Source organism: Bubalus bubalis, chromosome 2 (genome assembly GCF_019923935.1).
Source record: "Bubalus bubalis isolate 160015118507 breed Murrah chromosome 2, NDDB_SH_1, whole genome shotgun sequence".
Taxonomy (NCBI): Eukaryota; Metazoa; Chordata; class Mammalia; order Artiodactyla; family Bovidae; genus Bubalus; species Bubalus bubalis.
In genome coordinates, this window is record NC_059158.1 from 179103944 (window position 1) to 179125159 (window position 21216).

Here is a 21216-nt window from a genome sequence, read left to right on the forward strand (position 1 = left end):
ACGGACTGAGGAGCCTGGTAGGCTGCAGTCCATGGGGTCGCTGAGGGTTGGACACGACTGAGCGACTTCACTTTCACTTTTCCCTTTCATGCATTGGAGAAGGAAATGGCAACCCACTCCAGCGTTCTTGCCTGGAGAATCCCAGGGACGGGGGAGCCTGGTGGGCTGCCGTCTATGGGGTCGCACAGAGTCGGACACGACTGAAGTGACTTAGCAGTAGCATGAAGTATTAATTTACAGGAAATCTGGCATAAAAGTTTTTTTTATATATAAAATGAATAAATGTGTCTGGATCCAATTTGTAAATCTTCATATACTGAGAATTTACAATGAACTTTGCATTTGGCTCAGACGGTAAAGCGTCTGTCTACAATGAGGGAGACCCGGTTCCATCCCTGGGTTGGGAAGATCCCCTGGAGAAGGAAATGGCAATCCACTCCAGGACTATTGCCTGGAAAATCCCATGGACAGAGGAGCCTGGTAGGCTACAGTCCATGGGGTCGCAAAGAGTCGGACAGGACTGAGCAACTTCACTTCACTTTGCCCTCAAGTAAATTATAAGATTAATCTGAGCTGAGCCTGGGGCAGTTTGAAACTTCAACTGGATCGATAAGCTGAGACCTGCACAAAACACACTTCCAACCCCAGTGGATCCCGGCAGGAAGAGCTAGCTGGTTTTTCTCGGCGGAAGACCACGCGTGGCTCCTCGGAACTGCCGCGGGGCAGTGGAGAACAGTTGGTGCGCTGGCGGCGGTGTCAGCTCAGTCCAGATGGCGACTGGGGCTGACGTGCGACCCTGCTCCACGTAGAGGTGGAGATACAGCCGGTCACCCCAGATTTTAATCGGAGCCCAGAAAGGGAGGAACTGGTGCTGCTAGAGCGACGAGGATGGGTCAGTCAGGAAGGCTACTGTCTCTGACTGAGTGCAGGCACACCCCGCCCCCGGGAGCCCCCTAGCCTGCGCAGAAAAACTTGGGGGAGGGGGGGGCTCGGACATCTGCAGCCGGAGGGTGGAAACCGATCACGGGTTTCCCGAGGAGGAAGACAACAACCCCAGCCTCAGGAGCCCTTTATTCTGAGTCTAGGAGCCACATTCCTGCTCTCAGGCGACTCAAAGCCGATTTCAACAAGCTGGTGTCCCGAGAACTTCCCGGCGGGAGGTAGCCAGCCTCGCGCGGGGGGCAAGTGGGCGCAGTGGAGGCAGAAAAAGTAAGCAGCAGCAGGGCTGGGCGGAGGCGGTTAGCCTTTCCGACGCAGGCCAGGTGGGCTCCTCGGGCTCCGGGGACCGGGTGCTGGGGTCAGCGCCCGGGCCCTTTGCAGCCAGCTACACCCTCCCCCTTCCCTGCGGGCTTTTGCGCACGACGCGCCGCTTCACACGGGGAAGCGGAGACTTGATAAAGCCAGCGGGCGCGGGGCGAAGCTGCCGGCGCCGTGGGGGCAGCAGCGGTAGCGACAGCTGGACGACCCCTCTGCGGCCCAGGCGCGGTCTAGGCGGGAGCGGACTCGCGGCAGGGCGTGCGGACGGAGCTGCGCGCACCGCTCTGGTGGCAGGTGAGCGCTCGCCGCTGGAGAGCCCAGAGCGCGACTCCAGGGAGCACGTGGCAGGGCGCGCGGGGCCGCATGAAAGCGGGCGAGAGGATGCATCTGTTGGACGCCAAGCTTGCAGTCGGGTAAGGAGAACCTGGGGAGGGGCGGGAATTTCAGTGACCTCAGCCCCACCTCCCCGTCTGCCATCCTGGCAGTGGTTGGTTTTGGCGACGGCTCGATCTGGGACCCCCACCCCCACCCCGACAGGAGGGTTTGTGGGGAGGTGGAGGAAAGGGGAAATTGAAGCTGAGCACAGGGACCAGTCCTTCCTCGCCGCAGAGCACAGATCCTGACCCCTGAGGATTCGTGGGGGAGTGCGTGCCTGGAGCTCCGCCCCGGGGCTGGCACTTAGCCCGAGGACCGCCCCGCCCTGGGAAGCCCGGTGTCTCCAAGTCCTTGCGAAGGGGCGAGCTGCTGTCTTCCCTGAGCATGAGCTCTGATCCTTCTCCGCGCTCCACTGGACCGGCCCAGCCCAGCCCACGCCCCACCCCCACCCTTCCCCCCCTCCGCCCCCTGCCCGGCTAGTTCCCAAGGTCTTTACCTCCTCCAAGCCCTGGGAGGGATGGAGGAGGAGGAAACACACGGAGCCAAGACTCCAGGACTGGTCATTCTCCAGCACCCTCCTGCAAGGAGGGGCTTCTGGTCACTCCTTAGAGTCTGTCCAGCTTGGAGTATATCCTAACTCTTTTTCCAAACGGGCACAGGGGAACGCGCAGGCCCCGTAGAGAGGTAAGACTAGAGTCAGCCCTCTTTGCTCCCATCTCAGCTGAGTCTCCCCTCACCCTCCGTCTCTGGACAGGACTTACACAACTCTGTGGCAGGATGGGACCAGCAGCATCCCTGCGTCTTCACCTGGCCTGGCCTTGCAGCCCACTGAGCTGGCTCCCCAGAGCAGCCACTGCTGCCATTCCCAGAAGGGTCCTGGCAGTCACGGTGACCCCAAGAAGAGGGCCTGGCGCCAGCTCTGTGTGGCTTCTGCCTTCTGCCTGTTGTTCATGATTGGGGAAGTCATCGGTAAGAACTCTGGGCTAATTCAATGAAATTGGCACAGGGATAATCCAAAAAGCTTTTCTCCTGAATGTTCCTGTAGTATTAATACCAACAGCCACATTTACTGTACGCTTGCCATGCTAAGAGTAGGCTTCCCTGGTGGCTCAGAGGGTAAAGAGGCGGCCTGCAGTGCGGGAGACCAGGGTTCCATCTCTGGGTGGGGAAGATCCCCTGGAGAAGGAAACGGCAACCCACTCCAGTATTCTTGCCTGAGAATCCCACGGACAGAGGAGCCTAGCAGACTACGGTCCATGGGATTGCAAACAGTCAGACATGACTGAGCGACTGTCACTCACTCACACTGTGCTAAACCTCTCACACGCACACTGTCTCATGCAGTCCTCACAACAACCTCATGCTGTCATGGGTCCTGATAGTCTCATTTTTATGATGAAACTGAGGCATCATAAGGTTAAGTAACTTGCCAGAGATAGCACAAAACTAGTAGGTCAGGAAAGACCTGAATGCTAGAAGAAAACAGCATTTATTGAGTACCTACTATGCTTTCCAAGCCCATTTTTTGTTTGTTTGTTTTTGGTTGTTTTGGCTGCGCTGCATGGCTTGTGGAATCTTAGTTCCCTGACCAGAGATTGAACCCGAACTGAGGGTGCCATGAAAGTGGGGAGTCTGAACCACTGGACCGCAGCAGTATTCCCCTCCAGGCCCAATTTGAACTTAATTTTCACATTCATCCTCTAAGTAGATTTTGCTAATCCCATTTCACAGATGCTAGAAGTCGAGGCTCGGAGAAAGGAAGTCACTTGTTCATGGTTACACAGCTAATGGTGGAGAGGTCTGGAATCCCTTGTCTTTCTCCAGAGCTCGTGGTTTCCCTGCTGCACACACACTCTGGGAAACTGGCTCCTTGGGGAGCCGATAAGGATCCTCCTTGCTCTTGGCCCTGCAGGTGGGTACCTGGCACATAGCTTGGCGATCATGACAGACGCAGCCCACCTGCTCACTGACTTTGCCAGCATGCTTATCAGCCTCTTCTCCCTGTGGGTGTCTTCCCGGCCAGCCACCAAGACCATGAACTTCGGTTGGCATCGAGCTGGTGAGGGCCCTGGTTGGGATGGGGGTGGAGTTGGGGAGGGGGTGGGTTAAGATGTAAGTTCTTAGGTGAGTGCATTGGGTCCCTGAGTAAAGCCAGGAGGGTGACTTCAGTGGGAGAAAAGGATGTCAACCATGACTTTTGTCCTTTGGAAGCTCCCAGTCTGATGGGGGAGCCCTAGTCCCCTGTCCTCTGGGAGTTCCCACCCTGCAGGAAAGGAGAGTCCACCTTCCTAAGAGGGCAAGCTGTATTTATTTAAGAATAAACAACGTTGGTGTTCACTTTGCACATAACGCCATGGATTGGCTCTATGGGGGAGGGAGAGGTCAGCAAAGCCTTCTGAAGTTCATCTCTGGGCTGCATTGTCATTCTCTTCTTGGTGGGAGATGGCCCAGCCTCTGTTCCTCAGAGCCTCAGTTTGCCAGCTGAGCAATGGGTATATATTTAATGAGTCAGCTTCAGTTGAAAAGGTTGTCCCAGATGATGTCTTGAGCTTCTTCTGGCTCCGACCTTTTCAGATGTACGAGTGGTGGGGTGAGGTGCCAGCCATAGCACCTCCAGCAGAGCCATACCTCCAATCGGACCCAGGCTCAGATTTTGTGGGGAGGGAGAGGGGGCTCCTTAGCCTCAGGGCCCCATGCAAAGATTGGTATTGGGGGCCGGGCTCTTCCTCAGAGATCCTGGGTGCCCTGCTCTCTGTGCTGTCCATCTGGGTCGTGACGGGGGTGCTGGTGTACTTGGCGGCGGAAAGGCTGATCTCTGGAGACTATGAGATCAAGGAGGAGACCATGTTGATCACGTCGGGCTGTGCTGTGGTCGTGAACATCATGTGAGTGTGGCCTGGGGTCCCTGCGAACCCTCCCCCTCCTCACAGGCATACCTGCCAGCCTGCTCTTGTTGGGGGCGGGGGGCATGCCCCACACCAGGATGGCTGCAGGATCAGAATCTCCCTCGTGGTCTGAGCTCTGGCACCTGGAACACCTGGGCCCTGCCTGAGGCCTGGGGCCAGGCCATCAGGAACTGTAAACCTGGGGCGGCATCAGGTCCCCACCCTAGATGTGTCAGTGAATAACCAGAGACAGGCTTCCTTCCTGTTGGGGGGCGGGGTGAGTCTAGTGCTTACAGGAGCAGGGGTCCCTAGGGACAGAATCTCAAAGCCCTTTTCAATCTGATGTGCCTGAAGTTGGTCTCATCGAGACGTAAGTTGTGTAGAGCAGGGGTGTCTATTTTGGGTTCTCTCCCCCTTGCCCAGTGGCCTTGGGCAAGCCAGTTCCCTCTCTGGGCCTCAGCTTCACCCTCTGTGACATGCTGGGGGGATCTCGATCTCCTCTGTGGTGCCCTTTTGCTCTGAGGTTTGGCACTGGGGCAGCTTTGTGCCCAGGTTCAGCCTGGCATTGGATGGAGTTGAGCCCCTCCTCCTGTTGGCAAAACTCTAAACCAAGGCCATGTTCGCTGGGCTCCTTCCGTGGCTAAAGGGATCATACAGTCTTGGGTGGGAGTTGGGATTTTGACCCCCACAGGGAGGTCAGTCCTGATGGGGTCCTCTGCCTAGCCGAATTTGAAGCTTCCATCTGCTCCCTCAGCGAACCCCTGGACTTTGTCTCCACTCCCATAGAATGGGGTTGATTCTTCACCAGTCTGGCCATGGACACAGCCACAACCCCGAACACGGCCACAACGCCAGCCAGGAGCAGGGAAGCCCCAGTGTCCGAGCTGCCTTTATCCACGTCATTGGAGACTTTCTGCAGAGCTTGGGCGTTTTGGTGGCAGCCTTTATTTTATACTTCAAGGTTAGAGCTGGGGACAGGGGGAAGTAGGGGAGGGAGTGTAGGTCACCTGGGGGCTTCTCTCTGCACAGGACCCTTTCCAGTTTCTAGCTCCCTCCCAGCTCCGGGCAGAAGAGTGGGAGAGGGAAGAAACATTTACCCAACACCCACCAAGCATTAGCACTTCTGATCTTGATGAGAATCCTGAAGGGAAGTGGTGGTGTTTTTTGCAGCCCAGAAAGGTTCAGTGACTTGCACAGCATCACTTAGCTGGTAAGTTGTAGAGTCAGATTCAAATCCAAGACTGTAGGCTGCTGAAGCCTGGGCATTGCCCATTACATAGAGGCAGTGGGGTGTAATGGAAAGAGCCCAGCGTTGGGCTTGAAGCCTAGATCACCCCTTGCTAGCTGCATGATGTAAAGGAGTCCCTTGCTCTAATTGAGCCTCTGTTACCCCACCTATAAAGCTGGGATATTGGGCCAGATGGTGCCTAAGATTCCATTTAGCTCTGTCTGTGGCTTAGCCCCTTGGGCAGGGAGGGGTGGGAAGGCATGGTATCTTATCCTGAACTGTGGTACATCCTGCCTGTCCTTCCGGACAGGATAAAAGGTAGAGAACTGGGAGGCAGGGTCAGGGTGAAGCTCATTCCCACCCCGCAGAAAAAGCCCTTCTCCCCGACTCACTGCTGGGTGGGAGGGGAGAAGGAAGGCTGAGGTGTTGGCGTGACCCTCCGGCTCTGCCTCTCCTTTTTCCTTGTAGCCAGAGTACAAGTTTATAGACCCCATCTGCACCTTCCTGTTCTCCATCCTCGTCCTGGGGACAACCTTGACCATCCTGAGAGATGTGATCCTGGTGCTGATGGAAGGTAACCCGAGCTTGGAGCTCCCTTTTTGCTCTTTACTTTCCAGCGCAAAGATAAGTTTGAGTCTGTGTATATGTGGGCTTCCCAGGTGGCTCAGGGGCAAAGCACCTGCCTGCAAGTCGAGCAGACACCAGTTTGATCCCTGGGTTGGGAAGATTCCCCTGGAGAAGGAACTGGCAACCCATTCCAGTATTCTTGCCTGGGAAATCCCACGGACAGAGGAGGCTGGCGGGCTACAGTCAATGGGATCACAAAGAGTCAGACATGACTGAGCATGCACTGTGTGTGTGTTGGGTGTGGGAGTGCATCACAGCACATGGTGGGGGGGCAAGGTCTGGAGAACCTCCTGGGGCCCAGGCTAATCTTGACATTGAGCAGGGTCCTCAGGTGTGGTTATTCTAGAAATGTCCCCTGGATCGTCCTTTCCGTCCCCCTACCACCAAGGGTGCCTCCTCCCTGCTGGAATGTGTCCTCCCTGCCAAGTCTGGGGGTTTCCAGGTGTGTCTAGCACCTGGCCCTCCTGCCCTTCCTCATATGCTTCCTGAGTCTCCACTTGCCTTCCCTTTTGGGGTGAGGATTATGCTTCTCATTGCACAGTGTTGGGGGGTTGCAGATTGAGGATGAGAAAAAGACAGTCGGAGTTGGACAATAAACACTATTGAATCCACTCCAGCTCAGGCCTTCTTTCCTGAGGTGCTCCCGCCTCGGGAAGACGTGGCAGGGCTTTGAGGGGTGCTTGGTGGTAGCGAATGGTCTGCCCTGAGTTACCACACCTACTTACCTGGCTTTCTGGTGCTCAGGGTCTGGGGCCATACGTCTCTGTGGTCGGAATCAGTCTGGATCCTGGTTTGGGGTCAGCCTGACTGTTCAGCTGCAGGTCAGAGCATTTTTTCCAAGAATGTAACAGACCCACATAAAAGTGATGACAAGGATGCCACATGGGGGTGCAGGGAGCCCCAGGTCGCCTTCTTTATCTTAAAAAGATTTTTATATCAAACATATACTAGGGGAAGAGGCACTGTTCTAGGCACTAATAGGGTGATAAACCACAGTTTTCCTGCTCGCATATAGAGTTTCCATCGGACACAGGGAGATAGCAAGAAACTAACAAATAAGATCATTTCTGACAATGTCAAGTGTGAAGAGGAAACTATAGCAGGGTGACATGACGGGGCTCGTTTTGGGGGGCAGGGGCAACCTCAGCTCTGCTGGCCAAGGAGATCTGCGTGAGGCACCGTGTGAGGAGCAGGAAGCAGCATGGGTGGGAGGGAGCCCTGTCCTTCAGCCCCTGTCCCTGTCGTCCTCAGGGACCCCCAAGGGTGTGGACTTCACAGCCGTGCGGAATCTGCTGCTGTCCGTGGAGGGCGTGGAAGCCTTGCACAGCCTGCACATCTGGGCGCTGACCGTGGCCCAGCCTATCCTGTCTGTCCACATCGCCATCGGTGAGTGGTGGGAGCACTCGTGCAAGAGAGGCAGCCGGGGACCCCAGGGCCATCCCTGCCCGACTGGCCCAGATGACGCCAGGTGCTCATGGTGCCGGCGCTTTGGATCTGACCCCATGCCGAGTACTGGGCATCTGTTAATTTGATCATCAAGGTCCCATTTATAGATGAAGAAACTATAGGGGTGGGAGGTGGTAAAGGCACTCGCCTAGGCTTTTCCAGCCAGTAAGTGGCAGAGGAGAGACTCTGAACCTTTAAGCCAGAGCTTTTCTCGCCCTTTCAGGGTTGTGTGCCAGGTGCAGGAAGCAGATGGTTGCCTGGTACAGGAGTGAGTCTGGGGGGTTCTTGATGTTCACGGCCCCCTATCTTGTTCTGCTGGGGCTAGGACTCGAGAGTTGCCTCCTACTCACTCCTAAGGGCCCAAGAGTGAGTAATTGGTTCTCTGGTGCCTCCCCTCTCCCCCCACGTGTCTTCTCGGCCCCCAGCTGAGAATGCAGATGCCCAGGCTGTGCTGAAGGCAGCCAGCGACCGCCTGCAGGGGATGTTCCATTTCCACACCATGACCATCCAGATCGAGGACTACTCTGAGGACATGAAGGACTGTCAGTCATGCCGGGGCCCCTCGGACTGACCACCTGACCAGGCATCAATGGGGTGGGGACAGGCCTGCCGATGGCTGGATTGAGTGTCCCCCACCCCCACCCCCAGGCTCAGCCAGGTCTCTGCCTGCCCTGGCTGGGTTATGAACCAGGTCCTTCTCCTGACCGCTGCTCCATGTTCAGTGACGAGGGGCCTTGTCCAGGAACGGGCTCCTCCCTTGCCTCCCTCATCTGACTACTGCCAGCCCCAGGAGGGGAACCCGGCAGGTATGGAGCTGGTGTGACCGTGCTCCTCCAGCTCCCAGCGGGGCAGAGTTCGGGCCTAGTCCTCAGCTAATGCCACCCAACCACCAGCCTCTGGAAAGGCAGTAAGGCACAGAGAAAGGTGACAGAGGGGAGACCGGCCTCTTTGTCTCCTCACCTGCCTGCCTAATTCCCCATTTTTGGTCTGTCTGGTCTCTGCCTTATGCATCTGCGAAGCAGCTCTGTGAACCGAGCCCCCTTCCTCTGCCTCTGACAATATGCTTTAAGGAGGCCACGGGCCCCAGAAATCAGGATCCAGGGGGCACCTGAGGTTGATCTGTGCCTGAATCATTTCACTATGATTTCATGTTTCCTTTTCCCGGAGGGAGGGGCTTCCGACTAGGTAAGGACCTGCTGGGTTCCTCTTTCCTTATCCCTCCCTCACCCAGGAAGCTGTGCCAATGCAAAGGTGCCCTGGCAGGAGAGGTAGAGGTAGGCGGAGATTTCAGCTTGGGTTCTGCCCCCAGGAGCCCCAGAGCTCCCTGGCCACCTCTTTTGCTCTGATTGTGTCCTGGGGTCAAGGAGCCTGACGTCAGATATGGTTGGGCCAGTTCTGTTGCCACATGTCCTGGCCTGCTCAGAACTTGGGGATGGATGACAAAGCGGGCACAACCCAAACAGGAGTCCCCGGCTTCCTGCATTAGGAGGTGGCTCACGCTTCCGCGATGAAGTGGAGGGACCTGTCCCCAGTCCGTGTCGCAGAGGAGACAGAGCGTCCAGTCGGCAGGTGGCCCTGATCTAATGGTCTGTCTCTGCCCTCAGGTGGGTCAGGGCCTGTCTCATCTGTGGGCTGAGAATGCGGACACCCACCTCACAGGGTTGTTGTGAGGCTTGGAGCCAAAGTGGGCTGAGCACATGGTGGTTGTGGAAGAGTGGTTCCTTTTCTCATCATTCTGGAAGGATGGCCAGAGGAGCCAGGTGGGCTCCCAGCCTCCTGGGGCAGCACTGGGTTTGTCTTGACCCTGTCCTGACCGACAGTGGGAGCAGGAGGGGCTGGTCCCTCTCGCCTTCGCCTCTGAGCCTCTCTTTTCCCATCAGTGAAATGACCTCTTTGTGCCTTTTCAGCACTCGCATCCAGGGTTGCCTGTGATCTCAGTCTATCTGCAGGTTCTTCAGCCCCTTAAAATCGGTGGGAAGTTGTGTTGGCTTGGATATGTGTGTGTGAGAGAGATAGACTTCTGATTGATGGAGCTCCATTCCACCCCAGTCTTCCTCCCCACAGCCATCGCAGGCCTCAAGAACCCAGATTCTAGGCTGTGCTGTATGCCAAGTCTGCACACCCCTTTCAAGAGACAGCCATTGGTGTCCTCCCTTTTTGCAGATGAGAAAACTGAGGCTCAGAGAGGTTGAGTCACTTGCCCAATGTCACACAGCCGGTGTGAGGCAGGTCTGGGATTTCTGCCTCGTTCCCCTAGGCCTCCCCCTACAGCAGGGGCTGGGGACCTGCTCTGGGCTGCATGTTGGTACAGTATGAGCCTTTTGGCTTGGCAGCCCACAGGCGAGGCCTTGCCAAGGTAGTTCAGTGTTCTGGGTGCAGCAGCTAGGAGTAGGGAAGGAAAAGGTGTCTCTTTCCCCATCTGGGCCTGGCACTTGGAGTCCTCCCCACCGTGGGAAGACTGCCTGGGCTGCAGCTGTGTGCTTCCTCACCCACTGTCCTTGACTCAGGGCCAGACTATCTCCCCTCCCCTTTAACTCCCAGTGCCCCCTCCACCTCAAGAATCTAGCAGCCCCATGCCTCCCCAGAGAGAGAGCCTTCTCAGCACCCCACACTGTAAGCAGCTCCAGGGATGACTTGAGTCATTCAGGGGCCAGAGGTCAAACTGGAGGATGGAGGTGGGAGGCTTTGGAGTGGCCTTGAGGACAGCATGTTCTGGCCAGCAAGCTAGTCACTAGTCACGGGAGTTTCCAGAGCTGTGAGGCCATCAAAGCAGAAAAACACCCGATACCCTGGACCTGGTTTGGACCCACCATCCCCGTCCCTCTCTCTCAGAATGGCCCCAGATCCCAGGAGAGACCTGAGTCCCCCTCCCCCGTGCAGCTGCTGTGGAGGTATTTATAGCCTGAGCGTGAGGCAGCAAGGACACGCACTTTTATTTCGGAAGTGATAATTCCAATTCCAGGTGGGTGAGCCCAGGAAGACCCAGCGTCCCCTCCCCCACTCTAGTCTCACTACCAGGGCCCTGGGGACCGCCCCTGCTACCACTCAGCCCACCTAGAAACGGCCCCCTTCTTAGTCCCAGGTGTGTGGGCCAAACCAGTTTTCAGACGTCAAACTGGGCACCACCAACCAACCTTCAAGACCCCGCGCCTGGCAGGCGTTTAGAATTCCATTCTCAGTCCTGGATCCGCCTGCAATGCGGGAGACCTGGGTTCGATCCCAGGGTTGGGAAGATCCCCTGGAGAAGGGAAAGGCTACCCACTCCAGTATTCTGGCCTGGAGAATTCCATGGACTGTATAGCCCATGGGATCGCACAAGACTGAGCGACTTTCACTCTCGGTCCCGGAATAGGAAGCGCGGCTCGGTGCTGACCTCTAATGGACGAGGCTGGTAGTGCGGGACGAACAGCAGTGCCTGAGCCGCCGGGGCCTGAGGGGCCGCCGGCGTTTCCATCTCCTCCCCTCCCAACTCTGCTCCGCCCGGTCGAGAAGGAAGCCCTGAAACTGGCTCCTCGGCCCGTCTTTGCTCCATCCCTGGGGCTCCAGGATTGTGCCCGGCAAGCCAGGAACCTGCGGCAAAGATGCCTCCCGGGGTGTAGGCGTGGAGTTCACTCGGCACACCTTGTCCACGCCCCTGCCCACTGTCGGCACAGGGCCCAGGCACGTAGCTGATGTCTATCTGATCGTCAAATATTTGTGGCGTACCTGCCAGGCCAGAGAGAAGAGGCCACGGCCCTGCCCTCCCGGGGCTCCCGAGTCAGTCCTGGGGGCCTGACAGTGTACCTGTGCAAGGCAGCATGTAATAAGGGGACTACTGGACACACCGGCTGTGAAAGCGCAGAGGATCGGGGCGGGGGTGGGGGTCGGGCAGGTTCGTGGAGGAGGCGAGGACCTGAAAGAGAAGCAGATGTTAGCTCGGCAGAGAAGCCGAGAAAGGCATTCCAGGTAAAGGGTCTGCGAAGGCAGATGCCAGGCGGCAGAGGTAGTGCCGAGCACGTGAGAACTGCCCCTGGGCTGGAGGGTGGGGCGAGGCTGTTGCTGGCCAATCGGGATCGGCCGTGTTGGACTCTCCGGCAGCCTGGATTGGGTCTCCAGATATCCCAGGGGAGGGAGCTGCGACTCCATCCCCGCCCCCAATCGCGGGCAGGTTGCAGCGCCCCCTGGGAGCCCGGCTAGGGTCTCAGCTGGTTGGTTCCTCCTAGGGCTTCTCCAGGCTGCGATACTTCTTACGCAACACGGACACCGGGTCCTTGAACAGCACTGGGTCTAGACGGAGGCGCGAGGACACGAGGGGCATGTGGCCGAACCCTGTGGCCATCTGGTTGATGCAGTCCTGGGCGGCCGGCCGAGGCTCCGATCTGAGCCGCGGACCCCCAGGCACCTAAGAGGGGGGCGAAGGAATGCGCTGGGGAGGGGGAGCTTCTCTTACTTGGAACCCCGCCCTGCCGCCCCTCCCCCCGCCCGTCCCGTGCAGCACAAAGGATTTGGGTTAGAGCGTGGCTTCCCTAGCCAGGGCCCTCCCAGTGCCGACCACGCCCCTGGGTCCTCACCAGTGGAGGTTTGGCCTCCTGATGCCAGGGCCCATAGGGCACCTTGATAGGCGGCAACTTGGTGACGGCTGCTACTAGAAAGTTCATCAGGACATCCACGCAGGGGGGTGACTCATCTGCCAGGGTCCTCAGAGCCTTGGGCAGGGAGTGGGTGAAGAGGGTGTGGTAATACCTGGGTGAGAGGAGAGGAACAGGAGAGGGTACAGCCCGATTCCCCTCCCCCCCCCCCCCCAAGGCCGAATTCTTCTCCCTCTTGGCCTCACTCTCCCATTGATCCCAATTCCTAAGCTTCCTGTGAAAGTCCTGCACCCTTTTCTGAGCCCTGGCCGCCTCCGGGAGCTCCCATCCCGTGTATGCTCTGCTCTCCACTACTCTGTGCCCTGTGGCTTCTCTGCAGCCAATAGTGAAATGAAATGCAAAAGAGAAAAGAAATGCAAAATGGCAAAATGGTTGTCTGAGGAGGCCTTACAAATAGCTGAGAAAAGAAGAGACGCTAAAGGCAAAGGAGAAAGGGGAAGCTATACCCATCTTGAATGCAGAGTTCCAAAGAATAGCAAGGAGAGATAAGAAAGACTTCCTCAGTGATCAGTGCAAAGACATAGAGAAAACAATAGAATGGGAAAGGGTAGAGATCTCTTCAAGAAAATTAGAGATACCAAGGGAACATTTCATGCAAAGATGGGCACAATAAAGGGCAGAAATGGTATGGACCTAACAGAAACAGAAGGTATTAAGAAAAGATGGCAAGAATATACAGCAGAACTATACAAAAAAGATTTTAACGACCCAGATACCCATGATGGTGTGATCACTCACCTAGAGCCAGACATCCTGGGGTCCAAAGTGAAGCCGGCCTTAGGAATCATCACTATGAACAAAGCTAGTGGAGGTGATGGAATTCCAGTTGAGCTATTTCAAATCCTAAAAGATGATGCTGTGAAAGTGCTGCACTCAATATGCCAGCAAATTTGGAAAACTCAGCAGTGGCCACAGGACTGGAAAAGGTCAGTTTTCATTCCAATCCCAAAGAAAGGCAATGCCAAAGAATGTTCAAACTACCGCACAATTGCACTCATCTCAAACACTAGCAAAGTAATGCCCCAAATTCTCCAGGCCAGGTTTCAAATTTCCAGATTTTCAAACTGGATTTAGAAAAGGCAGAGGAACCAGAGATCAAATTGCCAACATCCATTGGATCATAGAAAAAGCAAGAGAGTTACAGAAAAACATCTACTTCTGGTTTATTGACTATGCTAAAGCCTTTGACTGTGTAGATCACAACTAACTGTGGAAAATTCTGAAAAAGATGGGAATACCAGACCACCTGACATGCCTCCTGAGAAACCTCAGGAGGTTTCCAGGTCAAGAAGCAACAGTTAGAACTGGACATAGAACAACAGACTGGTTCCAAATTGGGAAAGGAGTATGTCGAGGCTGTATATTGTTACCCTGCTTATTTATATGCAGAGTACTTCATGCAAAATGCCAGGCTGGAAGAAGCACAAGCTGGAATCAAGATTGCCAGGAGAAATATCAATAACCTCAGATATGCAGATGACACTACCCTTATGGCAGAAAGCAAAGACAAACTAAAGGGCCTCTTGATGAAAGTGAAAGAGGAGAGTGAAAAAGCTGGCTTAAAACTCAATATTCAAAAAACTAAGATCATGGCATCCGGTCCCATCACTTCATGGCAAATAGATGGGGAAACAATGGAAATAGTGAGAGACTATTTTCCTGGGCTCCAAAATCACTGCAGATGGTGACTGCAGCCATGAAATTAAAAGATGCTTTCTCCTTGGAAGAAAACTTATGACCAACCTAGACAGCATATTAAAAAGCAGAGACATTACTTTGCCAACAAAGGTCCATCTAGTTGAAGCTATGGTTTTTCCGGTAGTCATGTATGGATGTGAGAGTTGGACTATAAAGAAAGCTGAGCACCGAAGAATTGATGCTTTTGAACTGTGGTGTTGGAGAAGACTCTTGAGAGTCCCTTAGACTGCAAGGAGATCCAACCAGTCCATCCTAAAGGAAATCAGGCCTGAATATTCTTTGGAAGGACTGATGCTGAAGCTGAAACTCCAATACTTTGGCCACCTGATGTGAAGAACTGACTCAATGGAAAAGACCCTGATGCTGGGAAAGATTGAAGGCAGTAGGAGAAGAGGACGACAGATGATGAGATGGTTGGATGGCATCACCAACTCAATGGACATGAGTTTGAGCAAACTTTGGGAGATGGTGATGGACAGAGAAGCCTGCTGTGCTGCAGTCCATGGGGTCACAAAGAGTTGGACATGACTGAGCAACTGAACTGACTGAACTCTCCTCTCCCTCAGGCTCCTTGGGGGCCCTCACCTGGGCTCTGAGTCTGAATTCAGGCAGGAGGAAAGGATCAGCTGGATCCCAGGCCTTCAAAGGTGGAAGCCCAAAGAGTAGCTTCAGGGAGGCTGTGGATTTACCATGCCTCCCCAAAATCCAAACCCTGTCCATGGCCTCTGCATGGCTCTGCTTAAAATACCACTAGCTGCCTTTGGTTGACTATCTGTGTGTGAAGGACATCATGTACTTTTCTTATTTGATGGTCACACCAGCCCTGTGAGATGAATACACTTACAAATGAGGAAACTGAACGTCAAGAGAGGTGGGGAGACTTGCCCATCATAGCACTGGGAAGTGGCCTTGAACCTGGATCTCTGGGCTATATGCTGGCTGTATGTGTCCACTCCCATACCACCCTGCTCCTGGTTCAAAGAGAGGGGGGGTCTCTGTGACCCTCTGAGTCCAGTACCAGCGTTACCATCGGTACCTGTGGTAGAAGGCAGCTGAGGTGAGAACCATGGAGAATTCATTGGCCCTCTCGCCAGTGTAGCCCCAGCTCCCCTGGGCCTCATCCCAGAAGTGGCTCCATGTGAGAAAGCCGACCATCCGCTCCGGGAAGCTCTGCCATACCATGAAAGCGAAGTCCACCTGGGGAGATATTTAAGTGAGGTGTGAGGAAGGACTTTCTGCTGAGCCAGGAACATCGGAGACATGGAGTCAAAGCCAGCCCGGCTGAGGGGACTCGGGGGAGAGGAGATGGCAGCTTGAAAATGTCCAGGAATTGCTTAGGAACTCCCCAACTGGGAAATAGAAACAGTGCTTTTGCAGCTGGAAACTGAAAATGTTTTCAGAGAGTCTGTGAAGTGAAAGTCGCTCAGTTGTGTCTCATCCTTTGCAACCCCATGGACTGTAGCCCGCCAGGCTCCTCTATCCATGGAATTCTCCAGGCAAGAATACTGGAGTGGGTAGCCATTCCCTTCTCCAGGAGATCTTCCTGAGCCAGGGCTTGAACCAGGGTCTCCTGCATTGCAGGCAGATTCTTTACCATCTGAACCACCAGGAAAGACCAAAGAATCTGTGGAAAGCTTCTATTAGATTTCTAAGGAGGAGGCTGATGGCTCACCTGGGTGATTTCTAAAGCAGGAGGCTAGACCTCTTGATCTTTGATCATCCCAGCTCCCGGACTCTGAGGGGCTGCCAGGACCCACACAGGGGTCCTCTTGGGGGGGTCCTCACCTCACTTGTGGAAAGACTGCTGTGGGCGTCCAGGCTCAGGATGGCATCGGTGCTGATGGCGCTGTACGGGAGGAAGCGGTCACTGGCCTGCAGGGGTGGAGGGCAACTCAGCTGTGGGACCCCTCCCCAGGCTCCCACGGTGAGAATCTCAAAATCTGCTAAGCAGGATCCCCCCCGCCCCGCCACCCACCGCAGGCATGGTGTAAAAGGAAGAGCCATGAAAACAAGTCTGCAAGGAACTCGGACCCGAGGACCTCGCTTTCCCTCTGTGGATTTCAGTTTGCCCTTTGGTTAAATGGGGCCAATGGTGTCTAGGTTCCTTCCAGGTTTAACTTTTCAGGATTCCTCTAGTGTCACATCAGATGCTCACCTCAACCCTGGAAGGGGTTGGTAAACATCCTTTGTTTCAAAGAGACAGGTTCGGAGAGATGGGCTTGCCCAGGATGGCACAGTGAGCGGTTGTGTCACACCAACCCAGATTCTCAGTAGCCACCTGCCCCATTCCCCCACCCCGCCCCAAATGCTGCCACCTGTCCAAGTTTCCCCTCTCTCCCTTACCTGAGACAGCAAGGTAGTCCCTCTGCCTTCCCTCATCACAAAAAACCTGGTTCTCTGGCGGTAGAATTCACAAGGACGGAAGAGAATCATTTCTATTAGGCCTGCAGCTGAAACCCACGGTCTGATTTCTCCAGGCCCAACTTGAAGTCCAGCTGTGGCTCAGGCCCAAGTCAACCCTGCTGTGTGTGTGTTCCCCAGATCCCAGCCTTCTGCCCTTCCTGTGCCCCTCCCCATCCTCACCTTCCTGTGCCCATCAAGGACTGTCAAGGGCACTGCTGTCTCAGGCCACCTGGGTGGGGGTGGCTTCTTACTGCTCCAGAGAACCAAGATCTAGAAGGAAAGACGGGGGAGGATGTCCTGAAGTCTGGGGCAGAAGGTGGTGGTGGGGGTGTCCCAGGAGTACTCTTTCTCAGGGTGGAAGAAGTTTAGGGGAGCCACTGTTGAATGTGACTTTGGAAGGAATTTAGTTGGATCCAAGGTGCATTTATGGCTGCCCTGTTTTTGCCTCTGGGCTTCTGGAAGGCATGAATTCCAGTAACACACACGCTACCTGTAGCGTTAGAGCTCAGGTCACACCTAGCCTGGACCCTGACCCCATCCCCATCTTTTCTCGAAGGTTTTCATTCTCTTCCTCTTGGTCTTTTATCATTCCCAGCCCAGCTCAAGTGTCCCATCTTTGAAGCTGCTCCATCTGTGCTCTGGCTGAACAAACTGCTTATTTCCTTTCCAAGTACTCTCAAGAGCCTATCTGGTTTCTCTGGAAGTGACATTTGACAGTCTGTGTGCTGGGAGATGCTAACTAAATATGAATCTGGGGCAGACTCCTTTCCTGCTTTTTCTCTGCATCCTCAGCATCAAGCCCAGGGTGCTCAGAAAATGCCGGATGAGCAAATGAATGCATGTACGTTTACTTCAACCTCCCAAGAGGTTCCTGTTTTTCAGGGGGCTTCATCAGTTTCCATGAGGGAAGAGGGGATGGAGGTGGGGGAATGGACCTAGGGAGGAACTTGGAACTGAAAGAGGAAGGCATCAATGGTACTTGAAAATCCTTCCCATGGCTCTCCCACAATGTGTGGTTATCCTTGGTGTCCAGATGTCTTCAAGGGCCCCGCCCTGTTCCTTGCCCCCACTCTGGATCCAAGCACCCCAGCTGGCAAGGGGGCTGACCTGGGCACAGTGCTGGGTGCCTGCCACCGCCTGGATGAGCTTCAGGGGGGGCTGGCCTGGAGCCCCCACCCAAATCAGGGCGCTGAACCTGCCCAGAGGACGAGAGCCTGGAGGAATGAGACACAGGCTGTTAGGGTGGGAGGGGACAGAACCCCCTGGAGAATGGCCTGAGCTGGGAACCTGGGGAGCCGGGAGGGGTGGGGGATTTGGAGAGGGGCTTGGTAGGACCTTAGGGCTGAGGCTGGGGCAGACTTGGGGCAAGTTGATGAGGGAACTTCAAGTTGTTCCATCCCTAGGGCACTCACCCTGTTGTAGGTGGTAGAAGGGGAAGTCCGAGGGGCTTGTGGAGAAAGTGGACAGGGCCAGGAGTGCCCCTGGGGGGCTGTTCCACAGGAGCGAGGGGTGAGCAGATGCTCCAGAGATTCGGTCCTGAATAATCTGGGAAAGGAGAGAAGGCTGGGCAGAGGGCGTGGCTAGTGTGGTGGTGGGCGGGGCCTGAGGAAGCGAGAACCCGGTGCAGCCCCACACCTCCCCCTCCAGGAATCGGGGAGGGCAGCATCGGCATCACCAGATGTCTGGGGACAGCAGGGTTCAGAGTCCAGAATAGGGGTCACTGCCTGATGCTGTCTGCACTCGTGGCAGACAGCACGAACAGGCCATGACGTTCTTTCCAGAACCAGAATCCCTCCCAACACAAGCCACAGGCAACCAGCGCCCATCAGCTGGAGCTGGCGGATGCTTAGAAATCTGTTTGCTACAGATGTCGCTCTAGAGAGGGGGAAACTGGGCCAAGACCGGAGAAGGAGCTCATTCAAGAGCTCGGAGCCAAGTCTCAGATTCTTCTCAGAAGCATCTTCAAAGGGGAAGCCTAAGCACCAGGGCAGAGGAGGTGTTCGAAGAGAGGGGCATGGCGAGGGGACAGAGATGGGGTGGAGCCAGGCATCCGAGCCCCCCTCGGGTGAGTCCCCCTCACCTCCAGAGTGGTATGGATGACTTTCTCCACGGAGGAGAAGTACGCATCCCACAGAAACTGGGCCTGCTGACGCAGGGCAAGGACCCGTGTGAGGGGCATCTCCTGGAGGGCAGCCAGGACCTGGGGGCAGAGGGAGAAAAGAAAGAGGCATGCGGCCCTGGCAGGCTCTGACTCACCTGGTGTGGGGACAACCTAGGGTGCGGGTCTGGAACCAGAAGTCGGCTCCCGCAGTTCTCTACATGGGTTGGCAGCTGTCACCCTTGGCAAAATCCCAGGTAATTTAGCAATCAAGTGTTCAAGGGTCACACAGAGCTGGGTTTAAATGCCACTTAGTAACTGTGTGACTGTGGACAAAGCACTTAACCTCTTTGAGTCTGTTTCCTCATCTGTAAAGTGGACAGATAGTACTGGCCTCATAGGGTGGTTGCAAGGATTAAATTAGCTGATATATATTAAGTGTTCAGCACATTGTAGAGGCTCAGTGAAAGGAAGCTATTCCTGTTAGCTTCTTGCCCTGTTCTCCACTTCTCAGGAGATTCGAGGCTTACGTTTATATTTTTCAGAGATGGGCAAAGTTAGTTTCATCAGACAGGAAAATCACTAAGCATTTTGCTTTCCCACTCCAAGCTCCATGTAGGCGCTCAGATTTTGGATTTTTGTGTGACTTTTCCTTAAGCTAAGTACTTAAGCAGTCATGGACCGGTGGGATTGGGCCCATGGAAATCATCTAGTCTAATTTATCCCATTGTACAGATGGGGGAACTGAGGCTGAAAGAGGCTGAGGACTTGCTCTCAGAACCCCAGAGGCTTAGGGCTGGCAGTAAAGTCATCAATATACATAAATGGAGGATAGGAGTGAGGGCTAGGATCCCGGGGTCCCCCCATGTCCCGAGTCCAGTCCCCACCCCACGGGCAGGGCCCTGAGCTACCTGAAGTGGGAGCCTCTCGTCAGCTACAACGGCCGCCTTGGTCCAATCGATGACTTCTGAGAAGGGCAGCTCCCAGCGAGGGCTGAGAAGCACAGGAATGCAGCCAGCCTGGGGGGTAGGGGGGTCACTGGGGAGCCCAGTCCCACCCTGCACACACTCACCCCTCCTCTCTGCTGCACTGGGGGCAAGGGGTAAAGAAGAGAGAAAAGTGGGATTTTTTTCTGGGGATGGGGTGTTATTCTGCATGGGGTGTAGTGAATATGGCTGGAGACACACCTGAGTCTCAGAGTAAAGGAGTGGGCAGCTCACCACCCCTTCCCATTGGTCTGGGCTTAGACTACCCTTCCAGTTCAGGAGTGTGGGGGGAGATGGCTGGGGGGGTGCCCCCATTGGGGTTGTACCTGCAGGGCTTGAAGGAAGTGCAAGGCATCAGGATTGCGGCCAGGGATGAGGCAGAAGGTGGCATTGGGTAGCGTCGCCCTGGGGTGGGTCCTGAAGAGGCACAGGAAGGGGTCCTGCACATAGAAAGCCTAAGACAGCTGCCCCCACCCCAGCTCCCTTGATGCCCCCCCAGCCCTCCACACTAACACTCCCAAATTCACAGTGTGCAAGCCCACCATCATGTTCCCATATTTTAACATTCTTGCACATGCACAGCCACACACTGTCCCTGTCCCACTGCTAAGGCAGCAGGCAGAAACCCCGAGCTCAAGCTCCGCCACTGCCCTCAGGATTAGGCACCTCCCTTCTCTTCTCTGGACCATGGTTTGCTCATTTGCAAAATGGGAGGCAGCTGAGCTGCTGTTTCCGCTGACTTGGGCACGTACATATGTGTTTGCCCTCCCACCACTCGCCACACGCAGACTTCTGGGCACCCCTCACCTGAGTGGCCTCCATGCCCTGCCCTCCCCCCATCCTCAGAGCCCAGGCCCGTGAAAGGCTCTTCTGTCCGAAGGTGGGCTGGGCCCCCAGCCTGGAACCACACAGGAAGCAGCTGCCCAGAGAGGGCCCTCGCCCAGAGGACAGGCCTCCTCTGTTCCTCCCCCTCCCCTCCCCCCAGACCCAGGGCCACCCTCAGGCCGCGTGTCTGTGGGGGGCAGGGTAGGAGTCACAGCCTCCTCAGAGCCACTGCCTACCCTGGGACTGCTCGGCCAGGGAAGGAGTGCCATGACCTGGCTACGGGTGTGTGTGTGTGTGTGTGTGTGTGTGTGCGCACACGCACACATGGGTGTGCACAAGACTCCAAGCTGCGGGTGTGTGTTTGGGGGGGGGTGTTTGTGGTGTGGTGTGTGTGTGTGGTGTGGTGTGTGTGTGTGTGTGTGCACACGCATGCATGGGTGTGTACAGGACCCCGGGCTACGGGGTGTGTGTATATGTGTGTGTGTGTGTGCACACGCATGCATGGGTGTGTACAGGACTCCAGACTATGGGGTGTGTTTGTGGTGTGTGTGTGCGGGTGTGTGTGTGTGCGTGCACGCACGCACGCATGGATGTGCACAGGACTCTGGGTGTGGTGTGGTGTGTGTGTGTGTGGTGTGTGTGTGTGTGTGGTGTGTGTGGTGTGGTGTGTGTGGTGTGTGGGGTGTGTGTGTGTGTGTGTGTGGTGTGGTGTGTGTGTGTGGTGTGTGTGTGTGTGGTGTGGTGTGTGTGTGTGTGGTGT

At 55.6% G+C, this 21216-nt stretch overlaps 2 protein-coding genes across 5 annotated transcripts in view; one reads left to right on the forward strand and one right to left on the reverse strand.

The window, feature by feature from the left end:
- The first annotated feature begins 532 nt into the window (after nucleotides 1–532).
- SLC30A2 (solute carrier family 30 member 2) lies at nucleotides 533–8953 on the forward strand. 2 transcript variants are annotated; one of them, XM_044938096.2, is made up of 9 exons: nucleotides 533–1209; nucleotides 1481–1670; nucleotides 2387–2601; nucleotides 3545–3691; nucleotides 4364–4517; nucleotides 5304–5478; nucleotides 6214–6319; nucleotides 7624–7758; nucleotides 8244–8953. In XM_044938096.2, the coding sequence occupies exons 2-9, from the start codon at nucleotides 1621–1623 to the stop codon at nucleotides 8387–8389; spliced, it is 1128 nt and encodes a 375-aa protein (XP_044794031.1). In that variant the 5' UTR covers nucleotides 533–1209; nucleotides 1481–1620; the 3' UTR covers nucleotides 8390–8953. The 2 variants fall into 2 exon arrangements, with proteins under 2 accessions (XP_044794031.1, XP_025134485.1); XM_025278700.3 differs by lacking the exon at nucleotides 533–1209 and having other exon boundaries at nucleotides 1221–1670.
- A 1774-nt stretch (nucleotides 8954–10727) lies between these two features.
- Nucleotides 10728–21216, reverse strand: part of EXTL1 (exostosin like glycosyltransferase 1) — a 20249-nt gene continuing 9760 nt past the window's right edge. The window contains exons 2-12 of one of the 3 annotated variants that reach the window (XM_044938095.2): nucleotides 19958–20048; nucleotides 19557–19664; nucleotides 18628–18747; nucleotides 17960–18092; nucleotides 17655–17761; nucleotides 16728–16817; nucleotides 16488–16541; nucleotides 15930–16016; nucleotides 15181–15341; nucleotides 12369–12540; nucleotides 10728–12199 (exon numbers count right to left, since the gene is read on the reverse strand). In XM_044938095.2, coding sequence (XP_044794030.2) covers nucleotides 12017–12199; nucleotides 12369–12540; nucleotides 15181–15341; nucleotides 15930–16016; nucleotides 16488–16541; nucleotides 16728–16817; nucleotides 17655–17761; nucleotides 17960–18092; nucleotides 18628–18747; nucleotides 19557–19664; nucleotides 19958–20048 — 1306 coding nt within the window. In that variant the 3' untranslated portion in view covers nucleotides 10728–12016. The remainder of the gene's footprint in view (nucleotides 12200–12368; nucleotides 12541–15180; nucleotides 15342–15929; nucleotides 16017–16487; nucleotides 16542–16727; nucleotides 16818–17654; nucleotides 17762–17959; nucleotides 18093–18627; nucleotides 18748–19556; nucleotides 19665–19957; nucleotides 20049–21216) is intronic. The other 2 variants (XR_006549028.2, XM_006055427.4) reach the window with 2 other exon arrangements.